The sequence below is a fragment of the Rhinatrema bivittatum genome, chromosome 4, assembly GCF_901001135.1.
Source record: "Rhinatrema bivittatum chromosome 4, aRhiBiv1.1, whole genome shotgun sequence".
NCBI classification, from domain to species: Eukaryota; Metazoa; Chordata; class Amphibia; order Gymnophiona; family Rhinatrematidae; genus Rhinatrema; species Rhinatrema bivittatum.
The window spans coordinates 146,822,419-146,849,680 of NC_042618.1; the positions used below are offsets into that span (position 1 = coordinate 146,822,419).

The window sequence follows — 27,262 nt, forward strand, 5'->3', positions numbered from 1 at the left end:
TCTTAAGCTCACTGCCCTGAACACCGAAGTAACAGCAACCAAGAAAATGACATTCCAGGTCAGGTACTTCAGATCACAGGAGCGCAGTGGCTGGAAAGGATCTTGCATGAGCCAAGTCAACACCACTTTGAGGTCCCAGGACACAACAGGAGGCCACAAAGGGAAGGCTTCAGGTGAAGCAAACCCTGCATGAACTATCCCACTATGGATTGCACAGAGATAGGCAAACTGTCAACACCCGGGTGGTAGGCCTCGATGGCACTCAGGTGTACTCTGAACAAGTTGGTCTTCAGGACATCAGACAGGTGTAGCAAGTAGTCAAGCAACCTTAGAGTGGGGCAAGAGAATGGATCTAAGCCATGGCTCTCACACCCAAACAGAAAACCTCTTCTACTTCAGGCTATAAGACTTCCTGGAAGCTACCAGGACCCGAGTCACATTGTCAGAGAGGTCAAGGGGCTGCAGAACTAGCCTTTCAACATCCAGGCCATCAGAGACAACACCCTGAGGTTTGGATGGTGCAGCTTGCCCTGATCCTGCATGATCAGGTTGGGGGAGGTCCCCAGACCGATCGGTTCTATGACCGAGAGATCTCGCAGAAATGAGAACTAGATCTGCTTTGGTCAATGAGGGGCTATGAGGATCACGGGGCTATGAGGATCACTAGAGAAAGTGGAGGATATGCATACAGAAGGCCCTCGCCCCAATGGGGGGCAAAAATATCAGAGGCTGGCTTTCCGTCTCCCCTGTACAGGGAGCCTCACCTTGTTGTTGCAGGGGAGACAAAGACGTCCTCATCCTGGATCCCCCAAAGGCGGAAGATGTGATCCACTACCGCCTAAATCCAGGGACCACTCATGGGGTTGGAATGCTGAAATCAGCTACTCTACCACCACATTCCTTATCCTGGCCAGTTACATGGCTCGGCGCAGCATGCCTTGGGACTGAGCCCATGACCAAATCTGAACAGCCTCGTGACACGGGAGGAACGATCCTGTACCTCCCTGGTTGTTGAGGTACCACATCGCCACTTGGTGTCTGTCTGTATCAGGACCTCCTGGTTGGACAAGCAATCCCGGAATGCACACCAGACTGCTCGAAGCTCCGGGAAGTTGATCTGACATTGAGCTTCCTGAGTGGACCAGAGACCTTGCGTTCAGAGGCCATCCACATATGCACCCCAACCCAGGGTGGAAGCATCTGTGGTAAGCACAACCTGGGTTGGAGGGGACTAAAAAGGAACCTCCTGCTCCAGATCGTGCAGACTCTCCCATCAAGATAAAGAGGTCTGGAGAGGCAGCGTGACGCAAGTGCGTACACTGAGGTCCTGGATGGCCTGCTGCCACTGAGACCGCAGGGTCCACCTAGCCCTCCATATATGCAAGCAAGCACAGGGAGTAACATAGCAGATATGACCATGTGACTCAGCAAGCGAAGCAGAAACCGGGCTGAGATCTGCTGGCTAAGGCAGACTAGTCTCGCCAGAGTAAGTGCTCGATTGCAAGGAGGAAAGGCCCGGGCCTGTGACATGTCCAGGCGGACAGTGATCAAGTCTGAGGTGATGGGGTGAGATGAGACTTCAGGTAGTTGATGACAAACTCGAGGGACTCCAGCACCTGAATGGTCAAGTGCAGGAAGCAAAGCGCCCCCCTCCTGGGTGGCGCTCTTGACCAGCTAATCGTCCAAGTAGGAAAACGTGTAGCCCCAGCTGGCGAAGGTGCGCACCCACTACCACCAGGCATTTGGTGAAGACATGTGGCGCCGAAGCAAGGCCGAACAGCAATGCCCTGTATTGGAAGTGCCTCTCGCTCACCAGGAACCGTGATACTTCCTGTGACTGGGGAAGATCTCGATGTGAGTGTATGTGTCTTCTACGTCGAGGGAGCAAAGCCAGTCCCCTCTTTGCAGAAGGGGAACCAGAGTGCCCAGCGAGACCATCTTGAACTTTTCTCTCTGAAGAAATGTGTTCAAGGCCCTTAGATCCAAAATGGGGGAAAGCTCCCCTGTTCTCTTTGGAATAATGAAACAGCAGGAGTAGAACCCCCGCGCCCTTGCTGCCACAGTGGGGACACCAAGAAAGTTCAACTTGTACCCTCAATGAATGATGGACAGGCCCACTGGTCTGAGGTAACCTGGGGCCAGCAGTCCACAAAGGACCATAGCCAACCTTGACCGAAGGCCCCAGGACCGAGGGTATGGTCAAGGGGCTTATGCTCCCTCACAGCCTGTCAAAACCCCATAGTGGGGCTCTGCTGGGGTGCTGGCTGAGTCCTGGGGGTTCGCTGCTGCCTAGAGCGGCCCCTAGAACCCACGCATGGTGTACGGGCATGTGAGGCCAGAGGATAGTACTTCCTTTGGCGATAAGAAGGACCTCCTGGTGCTCTGACATGAGGATTTTCTGGCGGATGGTGGGTCCAATGTACTGGCCAAGAGAATTTAGAGGGTCTCATAGTGATCCCTCACTTTCTCTCCAAAGAGATTCTCACCAATACAGGGCAGGTCTGCAAGCTTCTCTTGGACCTCCGGACAGAGATCAGAGGCTCGGAGCCATGCCATTCTATGGACGCTGATGCCAGCCACCACCACCCTAGCTGCCGTCTCAAACATATCATACATGGACCGCACCTCGTGTTTGCCACACTGCAAGCCTTGTTGGGCGACAGCCAAGAAGGCCTCCTGCTGCTGCTGAGGGAGGCGTTCCAACAACTCCTGAACCTGCTTCCAGAGTTCAGAGTGTATTGGGTCATATACAGCTGGTAGGAAGCAATCCAGGCGATCAGCATAGTACCCTGGTACACCTTCCTACCTAAGGCATCCAGTGCCCTATGCTCCCAACCTGGAGGCACAGAAGGGTGGGTGTTGGAAAATTTGGCCTTCTTGAGGGCAGACTACACCACTACTGACTGTTGGGGAACTGATGTCTCTCAAATCAAGGCCTATTGTGCTAAGCAGACTGCATCCGCCTTCCAGTTTACTGCAGGCACCAAGATGGGGTACTCCCAAATCCAAAGGAGTAACTCCTTAAAGATGTCATGGACGGGAACAGCCACTACCTCCTTTGGGGCATCCACAAACTGGAGAACCTCCAGCATCTTGTGACGGGCATCCTCCTCTATCAGGAGCCGGAAAGGAATGGCTTCCGCTATAGCCTGCACAAAGTCTGCAAAGGTCAGATCCTCCGGTGGGGACAGGAACCTTTCATCTGGAGGGGCGGGTCCGAGGGAAGATCCCCTGAAACATCAGAAGACTCTGAAGTATCATCCCCCAGGGATCATACAGGGCATCCTCCTCACTAAAGTCCCCTAGGGGTCCTCGTGTAAGGCCCTCACCCAAGCCTCTTGGTTTTAGCACTAAAGACCACCGAGGGCACCGTGAGCACCAATGGCAACACCAGCACCGAAGTCCCTGAGGGACCGGACCAGGTAGCACAGGGAACGACACCAAGGCCTCCGACAATGCCCCAGGCCCCGACACATCGTCCTCCTCAGAAGAACCCACAATGGGAATCACTCCAAAGGAAGGAGGTCCCGGTGGCCGCTGGGGTATCCAGGGACCCCCAGGCATCGTTAGCTGCTACGTAGGCAAGATGGCCAGCTGGATGTCGAGGCGCTCCAGCAGTGGTGCCAACTTTGCAGGTGCAGGCTCTGACACGGGTGGAACTGGCAGCTCGATGCCCTGAAGAGCTCGGAGCACCGCCAGTTGCACCCTGTGGTCGAGAGAGAGATCAAGAGAGAGCGCAGGAGTGGACATTGATGGATCTGCATCCATCGGCTCCCTGCGGCCTTTTGATACCCATCTCCAAACCCACTTCATTCTATAGCAGAATAGTACATGCTTCTATAGTGCCATGCACCTCAAACTGTGCACTAATCTGTTTCTGATACCCATCCCAGAGAGCTTACATTGCAACTTTTAAGTATGCACTTCATTTTGACTTGCATTTCAAACTTACCAAGCAATCAGCCTTCGCTGTATTACCCTTCAGAGAAATTCTGGGCCAGTACCAACTGCACAAGGATTAAACAGTCATGGCTGCTTCCAACAAACTTGGAGACAACACTGATGATCTTCATGTTCATACTGCAGACAATTTCTATATACAGGGAGTGTAAATGCTTCCTGTTACGGGATGCCATTTCTCCCCCATGTGAGGGAATAAGAGCAACATGGGTGCAATCAATTGCACTAATTACATTCGGCATGCCAGTTATATCAAATATAATATGCTTCCATCTACTGCCACTCCATAAGCTGCTGGGGATACTTGAGGTACTGCCTGACCCTTTTAATCATGGCCCTCAGTACCTGGATGAAATGCCTTGAAAACTGGGTGGCCCAGGCCACTGTGTTCTGGAATGAGCCTGTGTTGAGAAAATGTAAGGCACCGAGAAATGGGACCAAGCCTGTAATGGCACATCCACGCTCTGTTAGAGGATCTATATTATCCTTGATTTCTTCACAGAGAGAAAGAATTGCCCTGGAGCTGTTTATACATCCACAACACATCTGTTTCCAGCAACCCCAAAAACGTTGTGCTCAGGCGGAATATCCGCTGCCTTGTATGCCCTTCTGCAAATAGCCTGAACCAAGTCCTGCAGCTCTAGGGTCCTCCTGCTTCTACAATAAACTGTCTTCTTGCTGTCTGTTCCCTTTCTTCCTCTCTGTAAAGCTTCTGCCGCTTTTATTCTTTGGCTGACTCGCAAAATGTACCAAAGCATTAAAAAACTGTGTATGGAATCCATAACAGAAAAGCACCTACATACAGCCACACAAATGCCAGCAAAGGACAAAAATGGCCACCAGACATGTGCTTTAAATTTGACCCTGCCCTGACCCAGGGGTTAAAAAAAAATCAAACAATAAAAACAGGCACTAAAAGTCTTCCTGCATTGCCCAGTAATAGCTTAATTTACATGGCATTTGCATGTGCCCACACTAAGCCAACGGAATGTTTTCATTCTGATTTTTGCTCAGGTTTTTTTTCCACTAAAACCTATAATACATACATGAGTAAAGTTAACACCATAAAACCTGCGCAAAAATCAGAGTAAACACACATGATTGGCTTAGCATGGCTTATTACATTGACACAAAAATGCTTACATTTAAGATTGTAATGCCACAGCCTTCTCTCTCTGGGGATCACATCCAAGAAATTAAGATAAAGACAAACACAAACAGCTCTCCTTTACTACTAATTATCTGCTGAACATATTTACAGATTTGGAAGTATGACACTCCACAGTCTATTGATTTCTGGAATATTTCTGTAATTAAGCTCAAAGATGTGGAATTTATTAATCAATGCTGCAGACTAGAAGCCAAGAAACAGACATTTATAGCTTCCCATAGCTTTCCTGATTCGATTATAGCATTGTGGCTCAATGAACAAGCCCTCACTGTCACTGTTCACTCTTCTGAATCCTAACTCAGTGATTTGTATTTGTGTTTATGACAAGAGCTTTTATTAAACAGGTTAAAAAAAAAACCCTACATGTCATGGGATATTTCTGCTGTTTAAGGTACTATATCTAAGCAAACTCAAGGTTTCCAGTTCAAATCCTTGGTTTACTCAACTTTCACCATTCCAAAATAGACAAAATAAATACAAAATATAAAGTAATAAATACAAAACAATCAATATGTTTAAAAAGTTTTGACTAAAAACACCAAATAACTCGCAATTTATTTTTTCTTTTTTTTTTTTACACAGTACCTTAATTATCCCAAGTGTTCCCTGGTAGATGCGATCTTCAATATCTATAAGGAGGTCTCGGAGTCTGAGCTCTAGCTGTTTTTCTGCAGACATCAGGGAAGTGTCAGGTATACTCTGTCCTCTTCCACGCCCTAGAAAGGGTCTGCTCTCTGGCTGAGGTTTCACTAAAATAAAATCAACTGTTATCTTCCCCTTCAAGATCTTCTATTTACAGTAAGATTTTCCTAACAGAAAGTAAAATGAGCTAGTCAGTAAGAGAAGATTAGTAAGAAGTAAGTAATTGTCCTCAGTGACCACAAATCCCTTAAGTAATTATGCCGATAAGGTAATTACCTCATTAACAGCCCGATACTGTAAAACCGCTCTCCCGCTCTCCTTTGGGTCGGCGCTAATTTCTTAGAGTAAAATGTGCGGCTTGGCTGCACATTTTACTTACTGGATCCCACGCGCATACCTAATAGCGCCCTCAACATGCATTTGCATGTTGAGGGCGCTATTAGGTGCCGCGGGTGGGCCGCGTGTTTTCCTCCCCTTACTGAATAAGGGGTAAGGGAAAACACGCGTCCAGAGCAGGCTGACAGTGCGCTCCGACGGAGCACACTTTACTGTATCGACCTGTAAGGTAGGGTGAAATTTGTCATCCTTTTTCACAATGCAGCAACTGAGTACTATACCATTTTGCCACAAAGTGCTGATAACACTGGAGAACACAATTTTCGTTGAGTTAGATCTGACACTTGTTTTTGACTTTTGACATCTGAATCCAAAAATGACCCCAGTTTTTCTCTATCATGTCAACTTTTTAAGGTACAGTATACCCTTTGTCCCAAAAATCATACAAAATGTACATACAAAGGAAATAAAAGAAAAAGTTACCTGAATATACTGTTTAGAGTTATTTTATTCATACAAAGGCTATATATTACTGTAAGTCAAATTGTGTACTAGTAAAGTTCTGCTACCAAACATACATCTCTCTCTCCCTCTCCCCCACCCATTACAACAATTCTGCCACTTACCTACCTCAAAGTGTGAAAGTTATCCAGATAGACTGTTTATCGCAAAGTGCGCTATTACCATACAACACGCCCCTTTTCCTATTGCATACGATATTTAGTGCATTTTGATAAATCCAGGCCTAAGATAGGCTGTGGAGAAAAAACTTGACGTGATAGAAAACTAACTGCAGTTTTAAATCAGCATGCCTATTTAAGTCTAAAACAGCTAAAAAAATCAAACTCAACAGGAATTATGTTAAAAATTGTTCCCCAGTGTAATTTAATATGCAGTATTTCTTGTTGGTTGTTTACTGCATTTCTCTTCCAGAATAATAGTTAAACAAAAAAAATTTTTTTTTGAAAGCTAGAAACAGACATGGACTACTACTCAGTTGGTCCATATATGTGCTTCCACAATTTACTTAATCTGTCGTCTTCTTCCTCTGCCACAAAGGTCCTCTTGTGGTTTGTTCCAAGTATGCTTGAATTCTCCACTATTTTGGCTTTTACCATCTCTGATAGAAGTCTGTTACAAGTGTCCACCACTCTTCTCAATAGAAAAACATTTTCTCACATTCCTATGGCTCCTCAATCAATGGAGATTTCTGGTACCTTATTGAAGCCTCCTAAATATATGAATGTTTGTGTCATAACTTTCCTTTCCCTTCTTTCATCTAGAAAGCATCTTTAGCTCTTGAAATGTGTTGATACATGGCTTGCAGTGAAGACCTTGCACAATTTTGGTGTACCTCCTTTCTACTGCCTCCAGCCAATCAATGCCCTTTAAAAGTGGTCTTCAGAGCCAAATACAGCACTTAAGGTGAGATGTCATTAGAGACCTGTTCATAAATAATATTACTTCCCTCTTCCTACTATTAGTCATACTTTTGTGTCTTGACAGGAGAGGAAGATTTGGCTGGCGGATGAAGAGGTTTGGTAAGTAATACTTGCTGGGTAATATTAGGACTTAAAACTTTGGTGAGAAGTGAAATCGTGTAAGAGCGCGAGTATGAGTGTGCAAATGTCTCTTGATTAAAAACTAGGAAAGGTAGGTAATTTCTTTTAGTGTGTATGCACCTGATTTTAAAAAAGAAAAGACTAGGAGTGGTAGGTAATTTCTTTTAGTGTCTCTTTCCTTCCCACCCACCCACCAAGTTCATTCTTTGATTTTTAAAATTCTTTTCCCATAAAAAAAAAAAGAGGACAAAACACATTTTCACATCAATAATCAGGGATTTATCTAAAACAAGGAAGTGTCCTAGCCTTTATCAATTAGGTTAACTATCCCCTCCTTGCAGGTCACTGCTAAATGATAAACAGATCACATAAATTTAATGGACTGAGTGTTTGAAAGGTAGAATATAAATCAAATAAAGAAAAATAAACTAAGGGGGTCATTCTCTAATGCTATCGTACGTGAAAAGTCCCTTTTCGCGTGCAATAGCTAGCACAGGGTGGAGTCTGCCCCGGAAGAGGAGGAGTTGGGGCGGCACCGAGGACCAACGCTGCGAACACATTTCTGGCGGAGAGGACTCCATAGGCTCAAATGGAGGTAGCATTAATTGCTCCAACACAAGGTTGAGATACCAGGCTACCGGTGGTATGGATATTGGGGGCCGAAGATGGTATAGGCCTCTAATGAATCTGGTAACAAGTGGATGGTTAGATATCGGGTGCCCCTGGTGCGGTTTGTGGTAGGTTGCGATGGCACTCAGATGTACCCTAACTGAAGCCGTCGCTAGTCCCGCTGTGTATAGCATGTATAGATAGTCTAGGAGGGTTTTTGGTGAGCAGTCAAAGGGGTCAAACTGGTGAATAGCACACCAGGAGGAGTATTGTTTCCATTTTAATTGGTAAGTTCTCCTGGTAGAGGGTTCCCTGGCTGCAAGAAGAATTTGAGCACTCTGTGAAATTCCTTGTTCTCTCAGTAGTGACCGCTCAATCTCCATGCCGTCAGGTGCAGCGAGTTCTGCATCGGGTGCTGCATCGGGTGCAGAAGAGCACCCTCCTCCTGGGATAACAGGCCGCTCTGGTCGCCAAGCAGAATGGGAGTGTCAGACAAGCGGAGGTGGTCGTCTGGGCCATGCCGGAACAACCAGAATCAGGTCCGCGGTATCCTTTATGCACTTCTGAAACATGAGCGTGATGAGTGGAATCGGTAGGAATGTGTACACGAGTCCTTCCAACCACGGAAGCAGAAATGCATCCTGCGCTGTGCGGAGAGGACTGAGAAACAGTGAACAGAAATAAGGCACCTTTCCGTTCTTTTCCGTGCCAAAGAGGTCTATGGTCGGTACTCCTCAGTGTGCGAAAATGTCGTCGGCCACTTGCTGGTGCAACGACCACTCATGAGAGTGGAATATTCAACTCAACTTGTCTGCCCAGCTGTTGGCTATGCAGGGTAGGTATGTCGCTTGAAGGTGGGTGACATGGCAGGTTGCCCATTCCAGGATGAGGAGTGCTTCTCTGTAGAGGATCCATGAACCTGACCCTCCTTGCTTGTTGATATAAAACATGGCCACTTGGTTGTCAGTGTACATCATGACCCTTTTTCCCCGTAAGTTTGTGACAAATGTTTGAAGGGCATACCTGATGGTCCTCAGTTCGAGAAGATTGATTTGAAATGACTATTCCTGCGGGGACAACTGGCCCTGCGTTTGTAAGTGGTCGAGATGGGGTCCTCATCTTTTCTGGGAAGCATCCATTGTCAGTACTACACTGTGAGGCCGCGGACTAAATAGTGCTCCCTTTATGAGCGTGTGTGGTTTTAGCCACCAGTTCAAGTCCTTGACTATTTCCCGCATTAGGGAGACTGTCCGAGATAGCGGTTGACAATGTTGTGACCATTGCCTTTTGAGGCCCATTGAAGTCAGCATATGTGAAGACGGGTATTTGGAACCATATGAATGGCCGCTGCCATATGGCCCAAGATGGTGAGAATCTGATGGGCCAATGGCCTTGCTGAAGAGCAAAGTTCTCCCGTTAATCGCTTGAGTACTATCCTTCGGTCCCAGGGAAGGAAAGCCCTGTTCAGGCTGTGTTGAGCTGTGCACCTATAAGCTGAAGCGTCTGGGAGGGCTAGAGGCTGTATTTTTCGTAGTTGATAATGAGCCCCAGTCTCTGAAGACAGGAGATAGTTTGGAGAAGGTGGGATTGAAGAGTCTTCGGGTCCGAGGCTACCAAGAGCCAATCGTCTAGGTAAGAGAACAATTGGATCCCTTGTTGTCGGAGGTGGGCCACCACCACTGCCATGCACTTTGCGAATACTCGAGGAGCGGCCGATAGGCCAAAGGGGAGAACCTTATATTGGTAGTGCTAAGCATTGAACTTGAAACACAGGAATGGCCATGAAGGAAGGGTGCATCGGAATATGTATGTAGGCATCATTCAAGTCCAGCGAGCACATCCAATCATGGGTTAAAGGAAGAAGAATGGTCTTTAGGGAGACCATTTTGAATTTTTCCCAGACCAAATACTTGTTCAACTCACAGAGATCCAGAATCGGACGCAGACCCCACCCCCCCACCCCCCGATTTTTGGGGAATTAAGTAAGGGGAGTAAAACCCTGTATTCCAAAGCGGTGGAGGTAGGAACCGAATTACCTGTTGAAGTTGAAGAGTTGAGACTTCTTTGGCTAGTTGTAGACAATTGGTCCGTATGTACTTGACAGGGATGAGATTTGGTAGAGGGGGTCTGGATGCGAAGTGAAGTTGATAGCCATGGTGGACTATTTCCAAAACCCAACGATCGGTGGTGATCTGTGACCAGGTGTCTATGTATGTTATCCTTCCTCCCACTGCTGTGGGGGGTGGTGGCCGTACTGAAGTTAAAAAGATGGTGGAGCTTTCGAGCTGGTAAAGGGGTGTTGGCCCTGCTGCCCCTGTGTTCTTGGCCTGCCTCAACGTTGTTGGAGTTGTTGCAACTGTTGGCAAGGCGGCTGCGGATAGGAGGATGGGCGATATGAAGGATAGGCCCAAAAAGGACGGCGTTGGTATGGTGCTCGACAAAGAGGGGCGAAGTATCGGCGAGAGAAGGCACCAAACGTTTGAAGGTTCGTTAAGGATTATACTGCCATGCTTTGTTCTTTTAGTTGGGCAACCATCTCTTGTAGGTGGTTGCCGAAGAGATTACCTCCTCAACAGGGAAGGTTGGCTAATTTTTCATGGACGTCTTCCTGTATGGCACTGGCATGTAGCCAGGCCAAGCATCTGGTGGCGAAAGCTGACGCAGATGCTCTGGAAGACGACTCAAACCCTTCATAAACTGTAAGGAGGAGATTATATGCCTTCCTCCATATCCTGGACTGGTTGCAGTGGGGGCAGTGTGGAATCTGCATCTGGCAGAAGCCCCTTGAGTTGCTGGAGGGATTCGTATAGGAACTGTACTATATAAAATTGGTGCTGGTGAATTTGAGCTCCCAGCATGGCTGATTGAAAACATTTCTGGGAAAACTCATCGAGGTACCTATGGTTCTTACTGGGAGGTGTACTGGAATGCAATCTAGTCTTAGCGCATTGCATTGCAGATTCCACCACAATAGAGGTGTGTGGAAGTTGTGGTGGTGAGTAGAAAGGGGATTGCTGCATATGAAATTTTAGGTCGGTCTCCCTGGATACTGGAGTTATAGTGAACGGTGTCTCCCAGGATTTCTCCAGGATCACATCCAGTACATGGTGTGATGGGAGTGCTGTTGGTTCGGACAGAAGATCAAATATCTTCAAAATCCCCAAGGTCTCTGACCTGGGATCTGGCATTTTGTGAACCTTGATGTTGAGGACAGAACCAACTTTATTGATGAACTTTGGATATGAGAGATCTTCCAGTGGAGAATAAGGTTCCTGGGGACCCTCTGGAGGGTCGGAGGGGTACCCCGTAGAGGAACCCGGTGACGATGGTGAAGAGTCAGGCTGCAGAAGCAATCGTGGAGAGGTTCGGGGTGCAGGCAAATGAACCGTATGCTCTGGTGACTTCCCTGAGATAGGAGAGCATACCTTTCGAGGTGTAGGTAAGGGTATCCTTGGTGACATGTCTCCTCCACAATCGCCAGGGCCTTCGCCGGACATGTGGGGGCTGATTGGAATAGGCTTAGGGTAGGAGAAGCCTGATTGCAGAGAGGCAAATAATCCTGAGAGGGCCGTTGAGATCTCGGTGATGGCCTTTTGAGCCATGTCTGGCAATGATGGTTGTGTGTATTGTGGCTTAGCACGTTTTCGGTGGTATAGAACGGCCGCCAGGAGGATGTCTGAATCTGGGGCCTGTGGGTGCTGTTTGTAGGGCCCCAAGTCCTCCTGAACCTGTTTCCATTTAGCTAAGGGTTCCTGCAACTGCGGAGAAGAACGTCGTCTTCTAGAAACTGAGGAGAGGTCTGAGAAGACCTGTACTGAAGAGGAAGATGAAGGGGGTGGGGAGTACAGCAAAACATCCACCCATTCCTCATCCGACCCAGGAGGGGATTCTGGTCTGCTGGGATCAGGTGCTCGTTTGGTCATGTCCGAACCTGGAGGTGGAGTATGCCTCCCCCCCCCCGGGAAGGTGGTTCTTAAGATCTTGTTACAGTGGTCTTGATACGTGCGTCAGTGATTTTTGTGTCAGACGCCTGGAAGAGCTATAATCTGAATGGTGCTTTGAAGTGGAAGGCAGAGTTGGAGTTGTATGAGTCAGAGGACGTTCCGATGCAGAGTACCTCGATGTTGGCACCACCGATATCTGAGTCGATGGATGCGTCAGTGGGTGCATCGATGGGCACGTCGAGGGCAGCGCTGCTGAGTTGTGCATCGATGAGTGCATTGGTGCAGTCGAGGCCGAATCGGCGGTCTTTGATTTTGAAGGCCTCGGTGGTGCCGCTGGCGCCAACTCCTCCGAGGTCCAGCAATCGCGTCGGGTTTTCCGGCTCGAATCATGGCTTTTATGCCACGGTGTGTTGCAGTGTTTGCCCTTGAATTTTACCACCTGTTTTTGAGGTGCTGGGTCCTAGGGAGGCTGCTCGCTTCTGCGAGGGGGCCTGTGTCAGCACCGGTGAACAATGGGCATCCAAGGGGGGGGGGGGGGGGGCATATGAGCCCTGCAGCGCTATTTTTAATTTTTCAATTTTTAAGGCTCGTTGATGTTGGGCCCTAGGCGACATGTGTCCACAATGCTTACATGTCCCCTGGTCATGGGAAGGGCCAAGACAAATGTAGGAGACCTCTTGTCTATCTGCAATGGACATAATTTTGCCGCAGGCACATGGTTTGAACCCCGATGGTCAGGGCATTTCTAATGTGCTGTGGGGTCAATAGTATCGCTGAGATTTTTCTCTCTCTTTGTTCGGTATTTTTTTTTATTTGTCCGGCTGAGAAGACAGCAGCTCCGCATGCATTCCCACTCACAGAAAGGACAGACTGAGGAGAACCTGCCTTCCTGCGCGGGAACACACGCACAGCCGCAAAGAGCTAAACTCTGTAACAGCTTGGTTAAGCTCCGCCTCCGAAGCCTGACAGAGAGTCCCATGACAGCAAGGCTTTAACGACGGGGAAAAAAAAATTGCCAGAAGAGCACAGTTGGGAAAAATCCATTGATCTGCCTTTCTTGCTTACTTGCAAAAACTAGCTATGCCTGCACCCCAAGGTCAGAAGTCTCGTCGTAAGTTGCATGGAGGGGCTGCCAATGCTGCACCACTGCCCGGGGAACCAGGAGATGCATAGCTCATGGCTCACCTTGAGCAGATGGGAAAACAGGATGGGCACAGAGGCAGAAAGGGAGGCACTAGGAACAATGTCCATGTCCCAGTAGTCAGCCTGGACACTGTTGGAGTGCAGCCAGATGTGGACGATGCAGCAGGGTGAGCCAGACCTGGGTCCGTCAACAGACAGGGTGCAGCAGGGTAGTCGATAGTAACCTTCACCCTCAGCAATTAGGCCTTCAGCCAGGCCAGTTGGGAACAGGGGGATTGCTCATCTACCCACCATGGTTGGCCATCCCTGGGGGAACTCAGGCTGGGAGCTATCAGACTTCCACATGGAGACTTGCTGAGGCTGTGCGCGCGGGATGGCTAACCTGGGCTAGCCCCAGTGTGCCTATGTAAGGCTGGCATTTTGGGGGTGGGGCTTCTCCTGGGCCTTGGTCACCTGTGCAACCCTCATGGTCGCATCCACAAGCTGGGGGGCTCCTGGTCACCTGCCTCAATTCAGCAAGGGGTACCCGCATATCCACCCACTCAAGCTGAGGACAGCTGCCTTTTGCCAGCACTGCTGGCAATGCAGAGCGCGGTACCTGTACCAGGCAGGGAAGCCTCACTGGAAGCTGAGCAGGTATGGGTGTCAGGAGCGCCAGCAATGAGGGCTTTCGCATCGTGGGTTGAAGCAGTTTATGACACCTCAGCTGACCCAGCAGTGGCCGCACAGTCTCAGGATGGCAAGTCTAATGTTGATTCAAATATTGTTGAAGGAGAGGCATTCCAGAACACCACTGATGTAGTGGAAAAAGGGAAGAACCATGGAAGAAAACAAAAACACAGGGGCAGAAGACACTCTAGGGGTTCCAACTCATCTAGCAGCTGGAATTCCTCATCGGTAACTTCTATCTCACGCGGCTCTTCAGTGGTGCAGGGTGCAGGAAACTCTGGCACAGGGTTGCAGGCCCTAAGTACCACTAAACAGCTTTGGCAGGGTGTCCCATGAACTCTGCATCAGCATATCAGATATCTGCAATATGTAGACATCTTTAGCTTACTAGAGGGGTGGAGGGGAGACAGCTCCCGGAAAGGGCACAGGAGGCATGAACCACCAGCGAGTGGGATAACAGTGGACAGGAACATTAACAACTGGGTCCGCTCATTTACCAGCTGTCATCAATAGCTGGCAAAGTTGAGCCCTCACAGCACTTGGCCATGTGGTCATATCTAGACACTATTGTCGATGTGCACGTGGAGTATGAGGGTTTTGCTTGACTCAACTATAAGCAGTTTTGAAAGCGTATGGCAAACACCCCAGCTATGGCATGGAGTTCACATGATGTCGAGCTATGGCTCACTAATATGACGGTGAAAAACACAGATGCGGCAAGCAGCCAAACATTTCGTGGCCTCGACAATGTCCAGGAACAAGGGCGGACAGGAGGTAGTATCGCAGAGGCATGTTGGCGATTTAACAAAGGAGACTGCACTGCTCAGGATTGCAAAAATCAAGCACATTTGTGCCACCTGCGCAGAGGGCCAACCGGCCACCAGATGCCTCTAAAAGGGTCAGAGTAGAATGGGAAAAAAGTTTATAGATAGAGCCCCTACCCCAGTGCAGCAGCTCCTGCTGGAAAGGAGTTGTCGTTATACCCAGACCAGCAGACAGCCAAAGTACTGAGGGAAGGTTTCAAAATACCCAACCTAGGTCCCTCTTTAGTCACTCCATGCAACAACATGCCTTCAGCATCCAGGCTGGTTCCTGTGGAAAGGGAAAAGTTGACAGCCGAGCTAAAATTAGGTAGGATAGCAGGCCTGTTCCCACATCCTCTTTTTCCTAACCTGAGGCTCTCATCCTTGGCAGTGGTCCCCAAGGAGGAGCCTGGTAAATTCAGGTTGATCTATCTTACCTCATCAGCATATCAGTCAATGACATCATCCCTCAGAATGGTGCAGTATGTGTCATTCAACAGCACACTAGACCTCCCCATTTTGGCTCCTCACAGTACACTCAGACAGCTTCCATTTGTTAGGCTTTTCATTTGATTGTGCCTTTTACTTTGACAAGTGCACGCCGATAGGATATTCCATCTCATGTGCTTACTTTGAGGCATTTAGTACCTTTCTGCACTGGGAGCCGTCTTGCAGCACGGGTCTGTCTAGTGTCAAGCACTATCTTGACAACTTTGTCTTTGTCACCCCCATGGCTCTGCTGTGCGCTGCGCTCTTTGATGGATTTCAGTACCTAGCACCCACTGTCAGGGTACCACTGGCCGCAGACAAATTGGAACTGCCAATCTTGCCTTTGACGTTTCTTGGCATTGAGCTGGACTTCACTCTCATGGTGTCCAGGCTCCTGGCTGACAAGGTGCAGAAGCTGTCTTCGTTGGTACGCTCAACATGCCTCAGTCGCAAGATTACCTTAGAGGCTGCCCAGTCCTTATCGGGTCCCTAGTATTTGCATATAGGGTTATCTCCATGGGTTGAACGTTTTTGCACAGCTATCAAGAAGAAAGATAATAGGTTGAAGGCTATGCACTCGATGTGGGAGGATATGAGGATTTGGGAGCAGTTTTTGACTGATTTTAATGAAACAGTCATATGGCTTCTCCCCCGACCGATATCCAGCGCTGACCTTCAACTGTTCTTGGCTGCTTCAGGGGGAGCGGGGTTTGGTTTATATTGCCAAGGGGCATGATGTGTGAAGTGTGACTGATAGAGTGGACCCGGTCAGGTGTCACATCCAGAATCACTTTTCTGGAACTTTTTCCGATTGTTGTGGAATCGCACATTTGGGGCAAGTGCTTGGCAAATAGGAAGGTGGTATTTGGGTGCAACAATTTGGCTATAGTTCAGGTCATCAATTACCAATCAGCAAAATGCACTCCTGTATCCGAATTACTTGGGGAAATGGTCCTAAGGTGCTTACAGTTAAATACAGTGGCTCATGTACGGCACATTCTCAGTCTGCGCATCGAGATTGCTGATTGTCTTTCTCGCCGTAAGTGGGAAGAGCTCTGGAGGTTGGTGCCAGAGGCTGAGGAGTCAGGATCACCTGTGCTGAAGCACCTTTGGTCCATTGGAGTGAGGATGCACTTGAGTTGCTGCGGGAATCTGTCAACCCATTGACATGGTGGTCCTATTTCAGAGGCTTCAACACTGTCATGCAATTCCTCAGTGATTCACATTGGCAACAAGCTCCCACGCCATTCCTGCAGATAGTGATGAGATTGAGTTTCTAGGGGCCTGATACAAGCAAATCTAACAGGATACTCTCTTCGTGAGGGCTCAAAATTAGCCCAATCCAGTCAAAGATTTTGCAGACAAGAAGGTGCTGGTGGGTTGGGCCAGGTCTAGACCTTCAGCTCCTGACGAATGAAGACCAATTCTGCACGATCACCTACTTTTACTTTGGCACACATTGCCAGCAGTAGTAGCAAGTGATTACGAATTAGCCTTATTCTGCTCAGCCCTCACCATGGCCTTCTTCGGCGTGCTAAGAATAAGCGAGTTAGTGGCAGCAGCCAGTTGCATGCGCGAGTGTTCTGGTCTGCACGCTTCCGAGGTTTTTCTGGCCGATGGAAGATTAAATCCATATCAGGTGGTCAAAAACAGACCAGACAGGTCGAGGTGCAGTGGTCACACTTGCCGTGGAGGGCCTGCCTACCTGTTCGGTAGCGAATGCCATATGCTTTGCCACCATTAGGGCAAAAGGGGCATTGCAATTCTTAGCGATGGGAACTGTCTTCCCTTGAGCAAGTGCCAATTCAGTGCCATTTTTAAGTGATTCCTGGAGATGGCCGGCTGCAGGCAGAACAATTCACTACTCACTCATTTGGGATAGGTGCAACATCCAATGCTGCCGCATCCTGTTTTCCGGGTATGGCAATTCAGCATATAGGCAGAAGGCTCTCTTATCAGCTCTCTTGAGCAGCCCTTGATGTTCCTCTCAATTCATTGCTGTCTTACTTGTTCCTATGTTAGCCCTCTCTCCCCCACCTGTTCGTTGTATTTTCCTCTCTTTAGTTAAGATGTAAACCGATATGATGTCCCTACGAATATCGGTATAAAAAAGTTTTCAAATAAATAAATAAGGCGATCTGCAGCTTACTTAAACTATATTAGACAGAAAAACGGGGCACCTCAGTAGATATCTAAAGCTGTTTCCCCTCCCATCCCTCCCCTGAGGGATTCTGACAGCTTGTCCTTACTTTTTAACTAACGACATCACTGCCATATCATTTCAGGTCTTCCCCAGTAGAGGATGGTGTGGATCACAGGGCATTCATTTGTATTTTGGGCAGAGCACTATGCAAGAGGGAGCGCCTTCGGATCGCATTTAGGTCTGGCACCAAAGGAAGTGGTGGTGCGATTGCTTGGCAGAAGAGGCATGCGCTGGGACCAGCTCATTCCACTCCTGCAGCAACTGCTGGTCAGATCGTCCCCTCCGGAGGTACTCTTGATTCACCTTGTAGGCAATGATCTGGGAGGTATTCCTGGCCAGCAGGTATCGGAAATGACATTGCATTCCTGTCTGCATTAATGCTCTGCATGAGGGTCGTGTGGTCAGAAGCCGCTTTGGGGGCGCTGGATGGGCAAATTAAATAAGTAGGTAAATTCATGGAGCTGGGGGGGGGGGGGGGTTATCATATCAGACATGAGTGGGTTTGTGTGCAATATGAAGACCTGTTCCAGAAAAAAAAGAGTTACACCTGATATTGCGCAGGATCTATTCCTAAACAACCTGAAACTGGCCATTCATCATACATTATCCATAAAGTTAATGGTAGCCGCAGCTGTATGGGACCAGATGTCCCATTTATGTGAGCTGTCACCTTGCTTGAGTGTGGTGGGCTGACTGGAGCACCCACTAGGAGCAAGCGCCTCTCACGAGGATGGGCTTTGCATGGCAGTGACAAGCCCCGGAGTCCAGAAGTGATGCACCGCCTGCCCGGTGATAGTACACACGCTAGCTAGTAAGCCATTGTTATGGCTCGGATATATAGTTTATTACTGTAACCAGTTTGTGTATGAATAAAGCTGTAGTTAATTTCCAAATGCTTGTTGTTTCAATATGTGTGGTATTTACTGTGTGGGCAGCTTCCACATCCCCCATCAACACCTGGCGACGAATTGGTTGCTGGGGCAGCACCGGGCCTCTGAGCAGATGCTGCGGGTAACCTGGCGCCACACACGGAGCTGGAGTGGGGGATCACCGATGCATTTACTGCATGGGACATGATATGAAGGGGCCTCCTTTTTTGCCGTGTGTCAGCACGAGACATTGCCTGGTGTTCTGATGCTAGCCATCAGCATGCTATTCCTGCAGCATTGCGTCAACAGCCCAGCAACATCATCCCTTTGTACCACCGTTGCAGTGATGTCGTCGCTGGGCTGGTGTCGCAGCAGTGTGCACTCAGGGTAGACAGGATTAAGGGCAGCCCTAGGCAATCCAAACGTTGCGATTCTCTGACCCTTTGGCTCCTGCTCCCCTTGCTGTGAGGACATGCTGCGCTCCCTCCTTCCCACCCAATCATTTGTGGGCAGCTAGTCAGTAGTCCTATGAAAGTTATTGCTATAGTTACATTTATGTTGTCACAGCTTGGGGTTGGGGGGTATCTGAGCTGGGAAGGGGGGGGGGTTGCTGTTTAAGGGGGCCAGTGCATGGTATCACTGTTATGCTGTATGTGATGTGAGAGACGGTCTGCCATCAGGGTTGATGGTAGACCTGATGTCCCGTTTATGCGGGTTGTCACCTTGCTTGAGTGTGGTGGGCTGACCAGAGCACCCACTAGGAGTGAGCACCTCTTGCGAGGTTGGGCTTTCCTTGACAGTGGGGAGCCCCAGAGTCCGGAAGTGATGCATTGCCTGCCCAGTGATAGTACACATGCTGGCTAGTAAGACATTTTTATGGCTTGGGTACATAGATCATTATTGTAACCACTTTATTTCCAAACGTTCATTGTCTCAGTATGTGTGGTATTTACTATGTATGCGGCTTTATTCTCCCTCCTCTCCCCCCACATACACACACCCACACACAACACCTGATGAAGAATTGGTTGCAGCTACCCAGATTATGCCTAATTCCAGTTCTAAACAGGTTAATTTACAAGGCTTCATCAACAGACCCCTGACACCATGTTAATTTTATTTCTGATACTGCTGCAGAGAGGCAATTAGAAACAATTAACTTGCTTTTTGCTTGTGACTTGTCTCCTAGCTTGTGACGTGGCTCCTAGGCGTAGAGATTTTTACATGGCAAAAAGAATTCTGTGTTGCTCTGTGTGCTGGGGTTCCCCCCTCCAAGCACACAGAATGAGATAAAAGTACAGCAGATTGTATCAGACAAGTGGGCAGGAAGAGAATAGCCATGCTGCAACTCTGAGCTCTTCTACAAATGGGATTGTGTCATGTAAGGGATGTTACATTGCGTTATTATTATTCCTACTACTATACGTATCATTTCTTCTTGCATTATTCTCATAACCAAGCATATATAATAAATATTAATTGTCCTGAGATCTGCTGTCGTGCTGCATTGAAGTGTGAATGTATGAGAATATTGTGCTGCATCTAATGTACTGGATACGATCAGAGAATGGGTCTAAAGGATCTGGGTCCTGGGTGTTTTGGTATCCTCACCACACCCACACACAGCATGTGACTGAACAAATATATAGCATTTAATGAAGAGGTAGACATAATTAGCATATCTGAGTCTTGGTAGAAGGAGAATAACCAAGGGGACAGCGAGATACCATAGTACAAACTATATCACAATAAGGTGGATTAAACTGATGGGGTTGTAGTACTATATGTCAAGCACGGCAGAGTCAAGAAGAAAACGATCCTGCATGAGACCAAATAGATAGAAATCTTTATAGAAAGAAATCTGTGTGTATCAGTGAGAGTATACTACCATCTGCCTAGCCAGAATGAACAAACAATGAAATGCTAACAGAAATTAGGGAAGCTAACAAATTTCCAACACAATAATATAGGAAAACTTCAATTACCCCAATACTAACTGAGTAACATGCTACAGAAAACGGTAATGATTCTAGATAAAATAAATGACACTTTCATGGAGCAGGTGGTTCAAGAAATGACAAGAGGGATCTACTTTAGACCTAATCCTTAGTAGATCGCAGGACTTGGTGCAAGAAGTAATGGTAGTGAGGCCATTTTACAATAGCAATCATAATGCAATTAAATTTGACTTATAACTGGAGGGAAGGACATTAAGGGACACTACTACTCTCTCAAAAGGAAGCCTATAACTTGAGAGAAATAGAAACAAAACCCTAAAAGGTGCAGCTGCAAAGGTTAAGAGTTTATATCAGGCAAACGAATTTCATGCATTAAAAAGGTAGACGGAAGGCCAAACGACTGCCAGCATGGTTAAAAGGTGAGGGGAAAGGATATTATCACTAAAAGAACATCTTTTGAAGAATGGAAAGAAGTTCCAAGTGAAAAGAAATGGGAAAAAGCATAAAGCTCTAGCAAATTAGATGTAAAATACTGATAAGACAGGCAAAAAGAAAATGTGAAGACACGCTTGGCCTTAGAGGCAAAAACTCCTAATAAAAACGTTCATGTACATCCAAAACAGGAATCCTGCAAGACAGTCAGTTGGACCATTAGATCAGTATTTCCCAACCAGTGTGCCATGGCTGACTTGAGGGTGTAGCGTGAAAAGAGACCAATACGAAAAGTTGAGGCACCAGCAGTCTTCATTACTTCTTTCCTTCCTGGCCTGCAGAATGTCCTCCAGAAGCAGAGAGGGGTCAGAGAGCAGCACCCATCTGCTGCTTCCCTCTGCAATTGAGACCGCATAAGGCTCTGTAGTCTTCCGAGACTTGCTGGCCTTGTGTTGTTACTACTGAAGAGGCAAGCTGGCAGAGGAAGAAGCAACACCAGGTAAGCGCTACTTAGAATTCTGTTGGCTCCAGGAGATGTGGGAGGGAGGATAAGCAGCAGCTAAATGTGCCAAGAGGTGTCGGGGAGGGAAAAATGAATGTGCCACAGGGTGTGGGGAGAGGGAAGAGAAGGTGATTATGCCAGGGAGAGGAGGAGGTGTTGCCATGCCAGGGAATGGGAGAGAGAGAAGAAAAGATTATGGTTCCAGGCAGGTGGGAAGGGGAGGGGAGGTAATGATGCTGGGGGGATGCAGTGGTAGGTGAGTGGGAAGGAAAGGGAAGGTAATGATGTCAAGGGGTGGGGAAAGGGGAAGGTGTTGATGACAAAGGCTAGAGAGGCTGGGGAGAAGGAGAACGCTGATAATATACCAGGGGGCTAGACGGAGATATAAGGGAAAAAAGTGATGCCAGGTAAGAGGAAGATAAGGGGATGTTGTTGCCAGAATGGTAGCGGGAGAGGGAAGAGAAAGTGGTGATGATGCCAGGGGGGTTGACTGAGATGGAACATAAGGTGATAACGCCAGGAGAGAGGGGGTGGTGATAATGCCAGAGAGGCAGAGAGAGGGAAGAGAAGGTGGTGATGATGCCAGGGGGGTTGACTGAGATGGAACATAAGGTGATAACGCCAAGAGAGAGGGAGTGGTGATAATGCCAGAGAGGCAGAGAGAGGGAAGAGAAGGTGGTGATGATTCCAGTGGGGTGGAGAGAGAAAGTGGTGATGCCGCCACAGGATGGAGGGGGAGGGGGAGGGGCTGGGGAGAAGGAAGGGAAGAAGGTGATGATACCAAGGGAGAAGCAAAAGAAAGCAATGATAATACCAAAGAGGGGAGAGGGGAAAGAAATGATGCCAAAAGAGTGGAGGGAGAGGGAGAGAAGGTGATGATCCTAGATGGAGGGAGAAAGAAGGTAATGATGATGCCCTAAGAGTGGAGGAAGATGGAGGGTAATGATGCCAGAGGGTAGAGGAAGAGGGAAGGCAATGGTGTCAGAGGTGGGGAGGGAAGAGGGAAAAGAAGAAAGGAAGATAATGATGAAGATGGTGATATGCCACAATGAAGTGAACTCTGTGCTGGGTGTGCAATGACACAAAAAAGGTGGGAAATTACTGCATTAGATGAGTGAAGAATAAAGGGAGCACATAGGGAAAACAAGGCCATAGCAGAAAGACTAACTGAATTCTTTGCTTCGATGTTTACTGAGGAGGATATTGGGGATATACCCATGCCAGAAATGTTATTTAATGGTGATGATTTGGAGGAACTAACAAAACACAAGAAACCTAGAGGATGTAATAGGGTAAACTGACCAACAAGAATAGCAAATCACCCTGTCTACTCTGGAGGAGAGGAGGTGCAGGGGAGATTTGTTAAAACCTTCAAATACCTCACAGATATCAATGAGGCATAAACTTCAAACCTTCTCCACTGGAAAGGAAAGAGTACTATTAGGGGTCACAAGATGAAACTCTAGGAGGGATGACGAAGAACAAATATCAGGAAATATTTCATCAGAGAGGGTGGTGGATTCCTGGAATGCCCTCCTACAAGAGGTGGTGAAGACCAGAACAGTTAATGAATTCAAAAGAACATGAGAAACACTGCAGATCTCTAAAGATTTAAAGAAAGGGATGGTATAATATTTCAGCATGGGGAAACCTGCACAAAGTGACTTATTACCCTTAACAGAAAGCATGGGGGTAGCTTGCATGGAGTGGCAGTTACTACCCTTTACAGAATGCATGGAGGTAATCTGGAAAGAGTAACAGGTACTATTATAAGAAAATAGCTGGGTAGACTAGATGGACCATTTGGTCTTTTTCTGCTGTCATTACTATGTTACCTGGATCAGATGGTATACACCTCAGAGTTCTGAAAGAACTCATAAATGAAATTGCAGACTTATTACTAGTAATTTGTAATCTATCATTAAAATAGTCTATTATAGATAAAGACTGGAGGGTGGCCAATATAATGCCAATCTTTAAAAAGGGTTCTGGGAAACTGCAGACCAATGAACTTGAAATCAGTGCTGGAAAAATTGTAGAAACTATTCTAAAGAATAAAGCCTTCGTTTAATGGGACAGAGTCAATATGAATTTATCCAAGCCCAAGTCTTGCCTCATCAATATGCTACTTTTTTTTTGAAGGGGTTAATAAACATGTGAATTATGATAAGTCAGTGGATATAGTACAGCGGATTTTCAGAAGGTGCATAATAAAGTGCCTCATGAAATACTACTGAAAAAATTAAAAAGTCATGGAATAGGAGGCAATATGCTATCGTGGATTGTAAATTGGTTAAAAGATAGGAAAGAGTAGGACTAAAATATCAGTTTTCTCAATGAAGGAAAGTAAATAGTAGAGCGCCCCAAGGATCTGTACCTCAACCGGTACTTTTTTTTACATATTTATAAACTATCTGGAAAAGGGAACAAGTGAGGTGATCAAGTTTGTAGACCCAAAATTATTCTAAGCTGTTAAATCACAGACTGAGAGAAATCTCAAGAGGATTTGCAAGACTGAGCATACAAATGGCAGATGAAATTTAATATGGACAAGTGCAAAGTGATACACATATGGAAAATGAAAGTAGATGTTTACTCTTTCAAAAAATAAAAAGATTAGAGGACACCTCATCACAATTAAGCTGTGAAATTAATTGCTGGAGGAAGTAGTGAAGGCAGTAAGTGTAGCTGAGATTAAAAAAAAGTTTAGACAAGCTCTTAGAGGAAAAGTCCATAAATTGTTATTAACCAGATAGACTTGAGGAAGACACTGCTTATGCTAGGTCATAAGCAACATGAAATCTATTTGGGATCCTTCAAATGACCTAGACTGGCCACTGCAGGAAACAGGATACTGGGCTTGATGGACCCTTGGTCTGATAGAGTATGGCAGTTCTTATGTTGGCTCTCTCTCTTGAAGTGACACCAGTAGAGAATGACTTTCATATTATTCAATACCAGCTTCTGAAATAATCAGCCTGAGTCTGCATTCCACTACTAAACTGTCTCATGAAGGATGCCATATCTAGACACCAGAAGTTTTTCCAATGTTTTCTCTTAACAGAAATGATACCAAACCTTCTCATAAACGCATTCTTAATGTTAAAAGTTTCTCAAGACCAAGTGATTACTGTTTTCTTAATTCTAACTATACAATCATGTTTAGTTGTAATATGGCTGAAACAGGACTGTTTTAGAACTCAGACATATACCTGGAAAATGGAATCTATCCATGGACAGGCCCCGAAGTTGCTCACATATCCTATTTTTCTCTTGCAAGAGTATGTCCTTGAGGGCATTTTCCCTGTGCCCTCGAGTGTTCAGTGCTTCAATCAGCTGTTCCAATTGTTCTTCAGAACTATAATAGCACCATCGATTCGGCTTGTCTACTGGTTGTGAAGACACCATAATAATTTGGTCACTGGAGGAGGTAGATTCAGAAGACTTCTGATATTCTCCAGTTTCAGTGGATTCCTGAGATAGGTCTGTTCCATTCATGTGTGTGCTTTTAGCTGGGTGAGGTAACAGCATGTCCTCTGTCAGACCTGAGTAGTCCTCCTCAATGAACAGCCCAGGGACAGAGGAAAAGTTCCAGTAGCGGCGGTATAAGCGATCACGTCCCAGAGGGAAAACATTGGTGCAGGTGGTAGCACACTGGATCTTCTCTATCAGTTCCTGCTCTTTTCTTTGTTGTTCCCACTTTAAAGATTCTTCCTCTTCAGCGTTTAAGGGTTCTTTCTTTTCTGATGACATTTCTAAGTCCTGATTAGTAGTTTCTTTTAATCCTCTTCCTCCTTAAAAATACAGGGGAAACCAAAAAGTGTAATTCCATGCTTTTAATATTAGGCATACAATAGCTATGGATGACCTGAAGAAAATTTATAAAGTAGCTTTGTGTACAACTAATTTGTGATTGACTTAGTACTAGTTTGGAAAAAAAGGCATCCATTATGATCAACTTTCTTAAAATTTACCAAACTTAAAATTTGGTAAATTTGAGATTAGATTAGTACTTAAACTGAATTATAACAAGCTGTTTTACTACTACTACTTTTCGTATCATTCGTTTTCTGAAAAGCTACAGGTACTGCAAATGAAAGCATTATAAAGGAAATCAGATTGCAGAAAAAAGAGAAAGTCTCAGACCATGAAGGAACAAAAATAAAATGAGTGAGAAAAAGTAATTTGGCAGAATAAGGCTAATAAATGCTTATAGATTTCAAGCTTTCAAGACTACTGAAGTCATTTACATCTGTAAACATTAGCGTGATAAAAGAAAATTATTTAATTTTATTTTTAGTAGGTTAACATGGTACTTTTGTTCTGCCTGAGCAAAAAGCAAAAAAAAAAAAAAAAAAATGGGCAACAGCAATATCACACAAGCAACATCAGAGTTCCTTTCAGGTTAAGTTTTTTGGGAACTAATAGACTTATGAGGAGGTAATATAGGTTAGTCTATGAACTTATCTCTGAACAACAAAGATTAAAGTTAAGCAGTTATATTCCAACTACTTTCTTTGGTAACCTCACAGCAGCAGCTAATTCCAAAGAGCTGCTCTCTAAACCTTGGTCAGAATACAGATACCTTTAAAACCACCCATCTACCTAGATCAGAATACTTTAGGTTTGAAAATAAATACCTTATTTACATTATATTTTGTAAATATTTTAAAGCATTCTAGGAAAGGCAGCATATAAAGCCCAAGTTAATTTTTTTCTAGAAGGGCTTTTACTTCCTAGCCCTCATTACATTTTGTGGTTTACCTCTTCTTCCTCTTTGGATGGGTAAAGATTCCTCCTCATCCTCTGTCACAGCATCTTGATCATGTTCCTTCTGTTCTGTTTCTCTGCTTTCACTGCTCGTATCCAGATCTTCTTGTTCCTCATCCCTGAAGAGAAAGTAAAACTCAGTAAAAGATCAACAGGCAAGGCAATACAGACTTGTATTTATCTAGCACTGGACTGCTTCCATCAGACAGGCTAAGTAAGACTACTTCGTTACAATACCATGGGTTATATACCAAAGTAAACCAACCATTAGTGATTTTCATTAAATAAATAAAAACACACATTGATTAATGGCTTCAATGGCTGGTAATTGCCAGGTTCTTGTGGCCTGGTTTGGCCTCTGTTGGAAACAGGATGCTAGGCTTGATGGACCCTTGGTCTGAACCAGCACGGCAATTTCTTATGTTCTTAAGTGGTTAGAGCAGCAGGTTGCAAACCAGGGAAGACAGGTTCAAATCTCATCACTGCTCCTTGTGATCTTGGGCAAGTCATTTTACTCTCCATTGCCTCATGTACATACTTAGGACCTCATTTATTAAGCATTTTTCCCGTAGACACAGAATGGGAGAAAAGCTTTAGTAAATCAGTTCCTTAGATTGTAAACCCTCTGAAATTAGGGAAACACAATACCTGAATGTATATTTATCCCATTTTTCTGCAGTTCAAAGTGGATTACATTCAGGTACTGTATTTCCATTAATCAATATATATATGGAAATACAGTACCTGAATGTAATCCACTTTGAAATACAGAAAAATGAGATAAACATACATTCAGGTATTGTTTCCCTAATCTCAGAGGGTTTACAATCTAAGGCACTGATTTACTAAAGCTTTTCTCCCATTCTGTGTCTACTCACATACAAAACAAAAAAGGACTTTCCTCCTATATTATAATTAGCTATTAATCAACTCAATTGGAAACATTTTTTTTTTTTTTTTTTTTTTTTTTTACAAGATCAGGTTTCCTCAAAATTACAAAAAAATATTGTTACTGCAATTTTAAATATCAAAGCTTTTTATATAAATTCTATTAGTTTATCTAAAATCAACATGTATCCCAAAACACAAAATATTGCCTTCACTCCACCATTCATACCATATCACAACTTAAAAATTTTATTGGAGGTGATCCTTATTTTCAAACAGTGCAGTTTCTAAAAGAACAGAGAATTTCAATTC

The 27,262-nt window shown here is 45.9% G+C and overlaps 1 protein-coding gene across 2 annotated transcripts in view; it reads right to left on the reverse strand.

Annotated features, from left to right (window-relative positions):
- Positions 1 to 27,262, reverse strand: part of BAZ1A (bromodomain adjacent to zinc finger domain 1A) — a 514,327-nt gene that overhangs the window by 227,913 nt on the left and 259,152 nt on the right. For both annotated transcript variants that reach the window (XM_029598945.1, XM_029598944.1), the window contains 3 exons: positions 26,057 to 26,181; positions 24,505 to 25,086; positions 5,717 to 5,880 (listed from right to left, as the gene is read on the reverse strand). In XM_029598945.1, the coding sequence (XP_029454805.1) occupies positions 5,717 to 5,880; positions 24,505 to 25,086; positions 26,057 to 26,181 (871 nt within the window). The remainder of the gene's footprint in view (positions 1 to 5,716; positions 5,881 to 24,504; positions 25,087 to 26,056; positions 26,182 to 27,262) is intronic.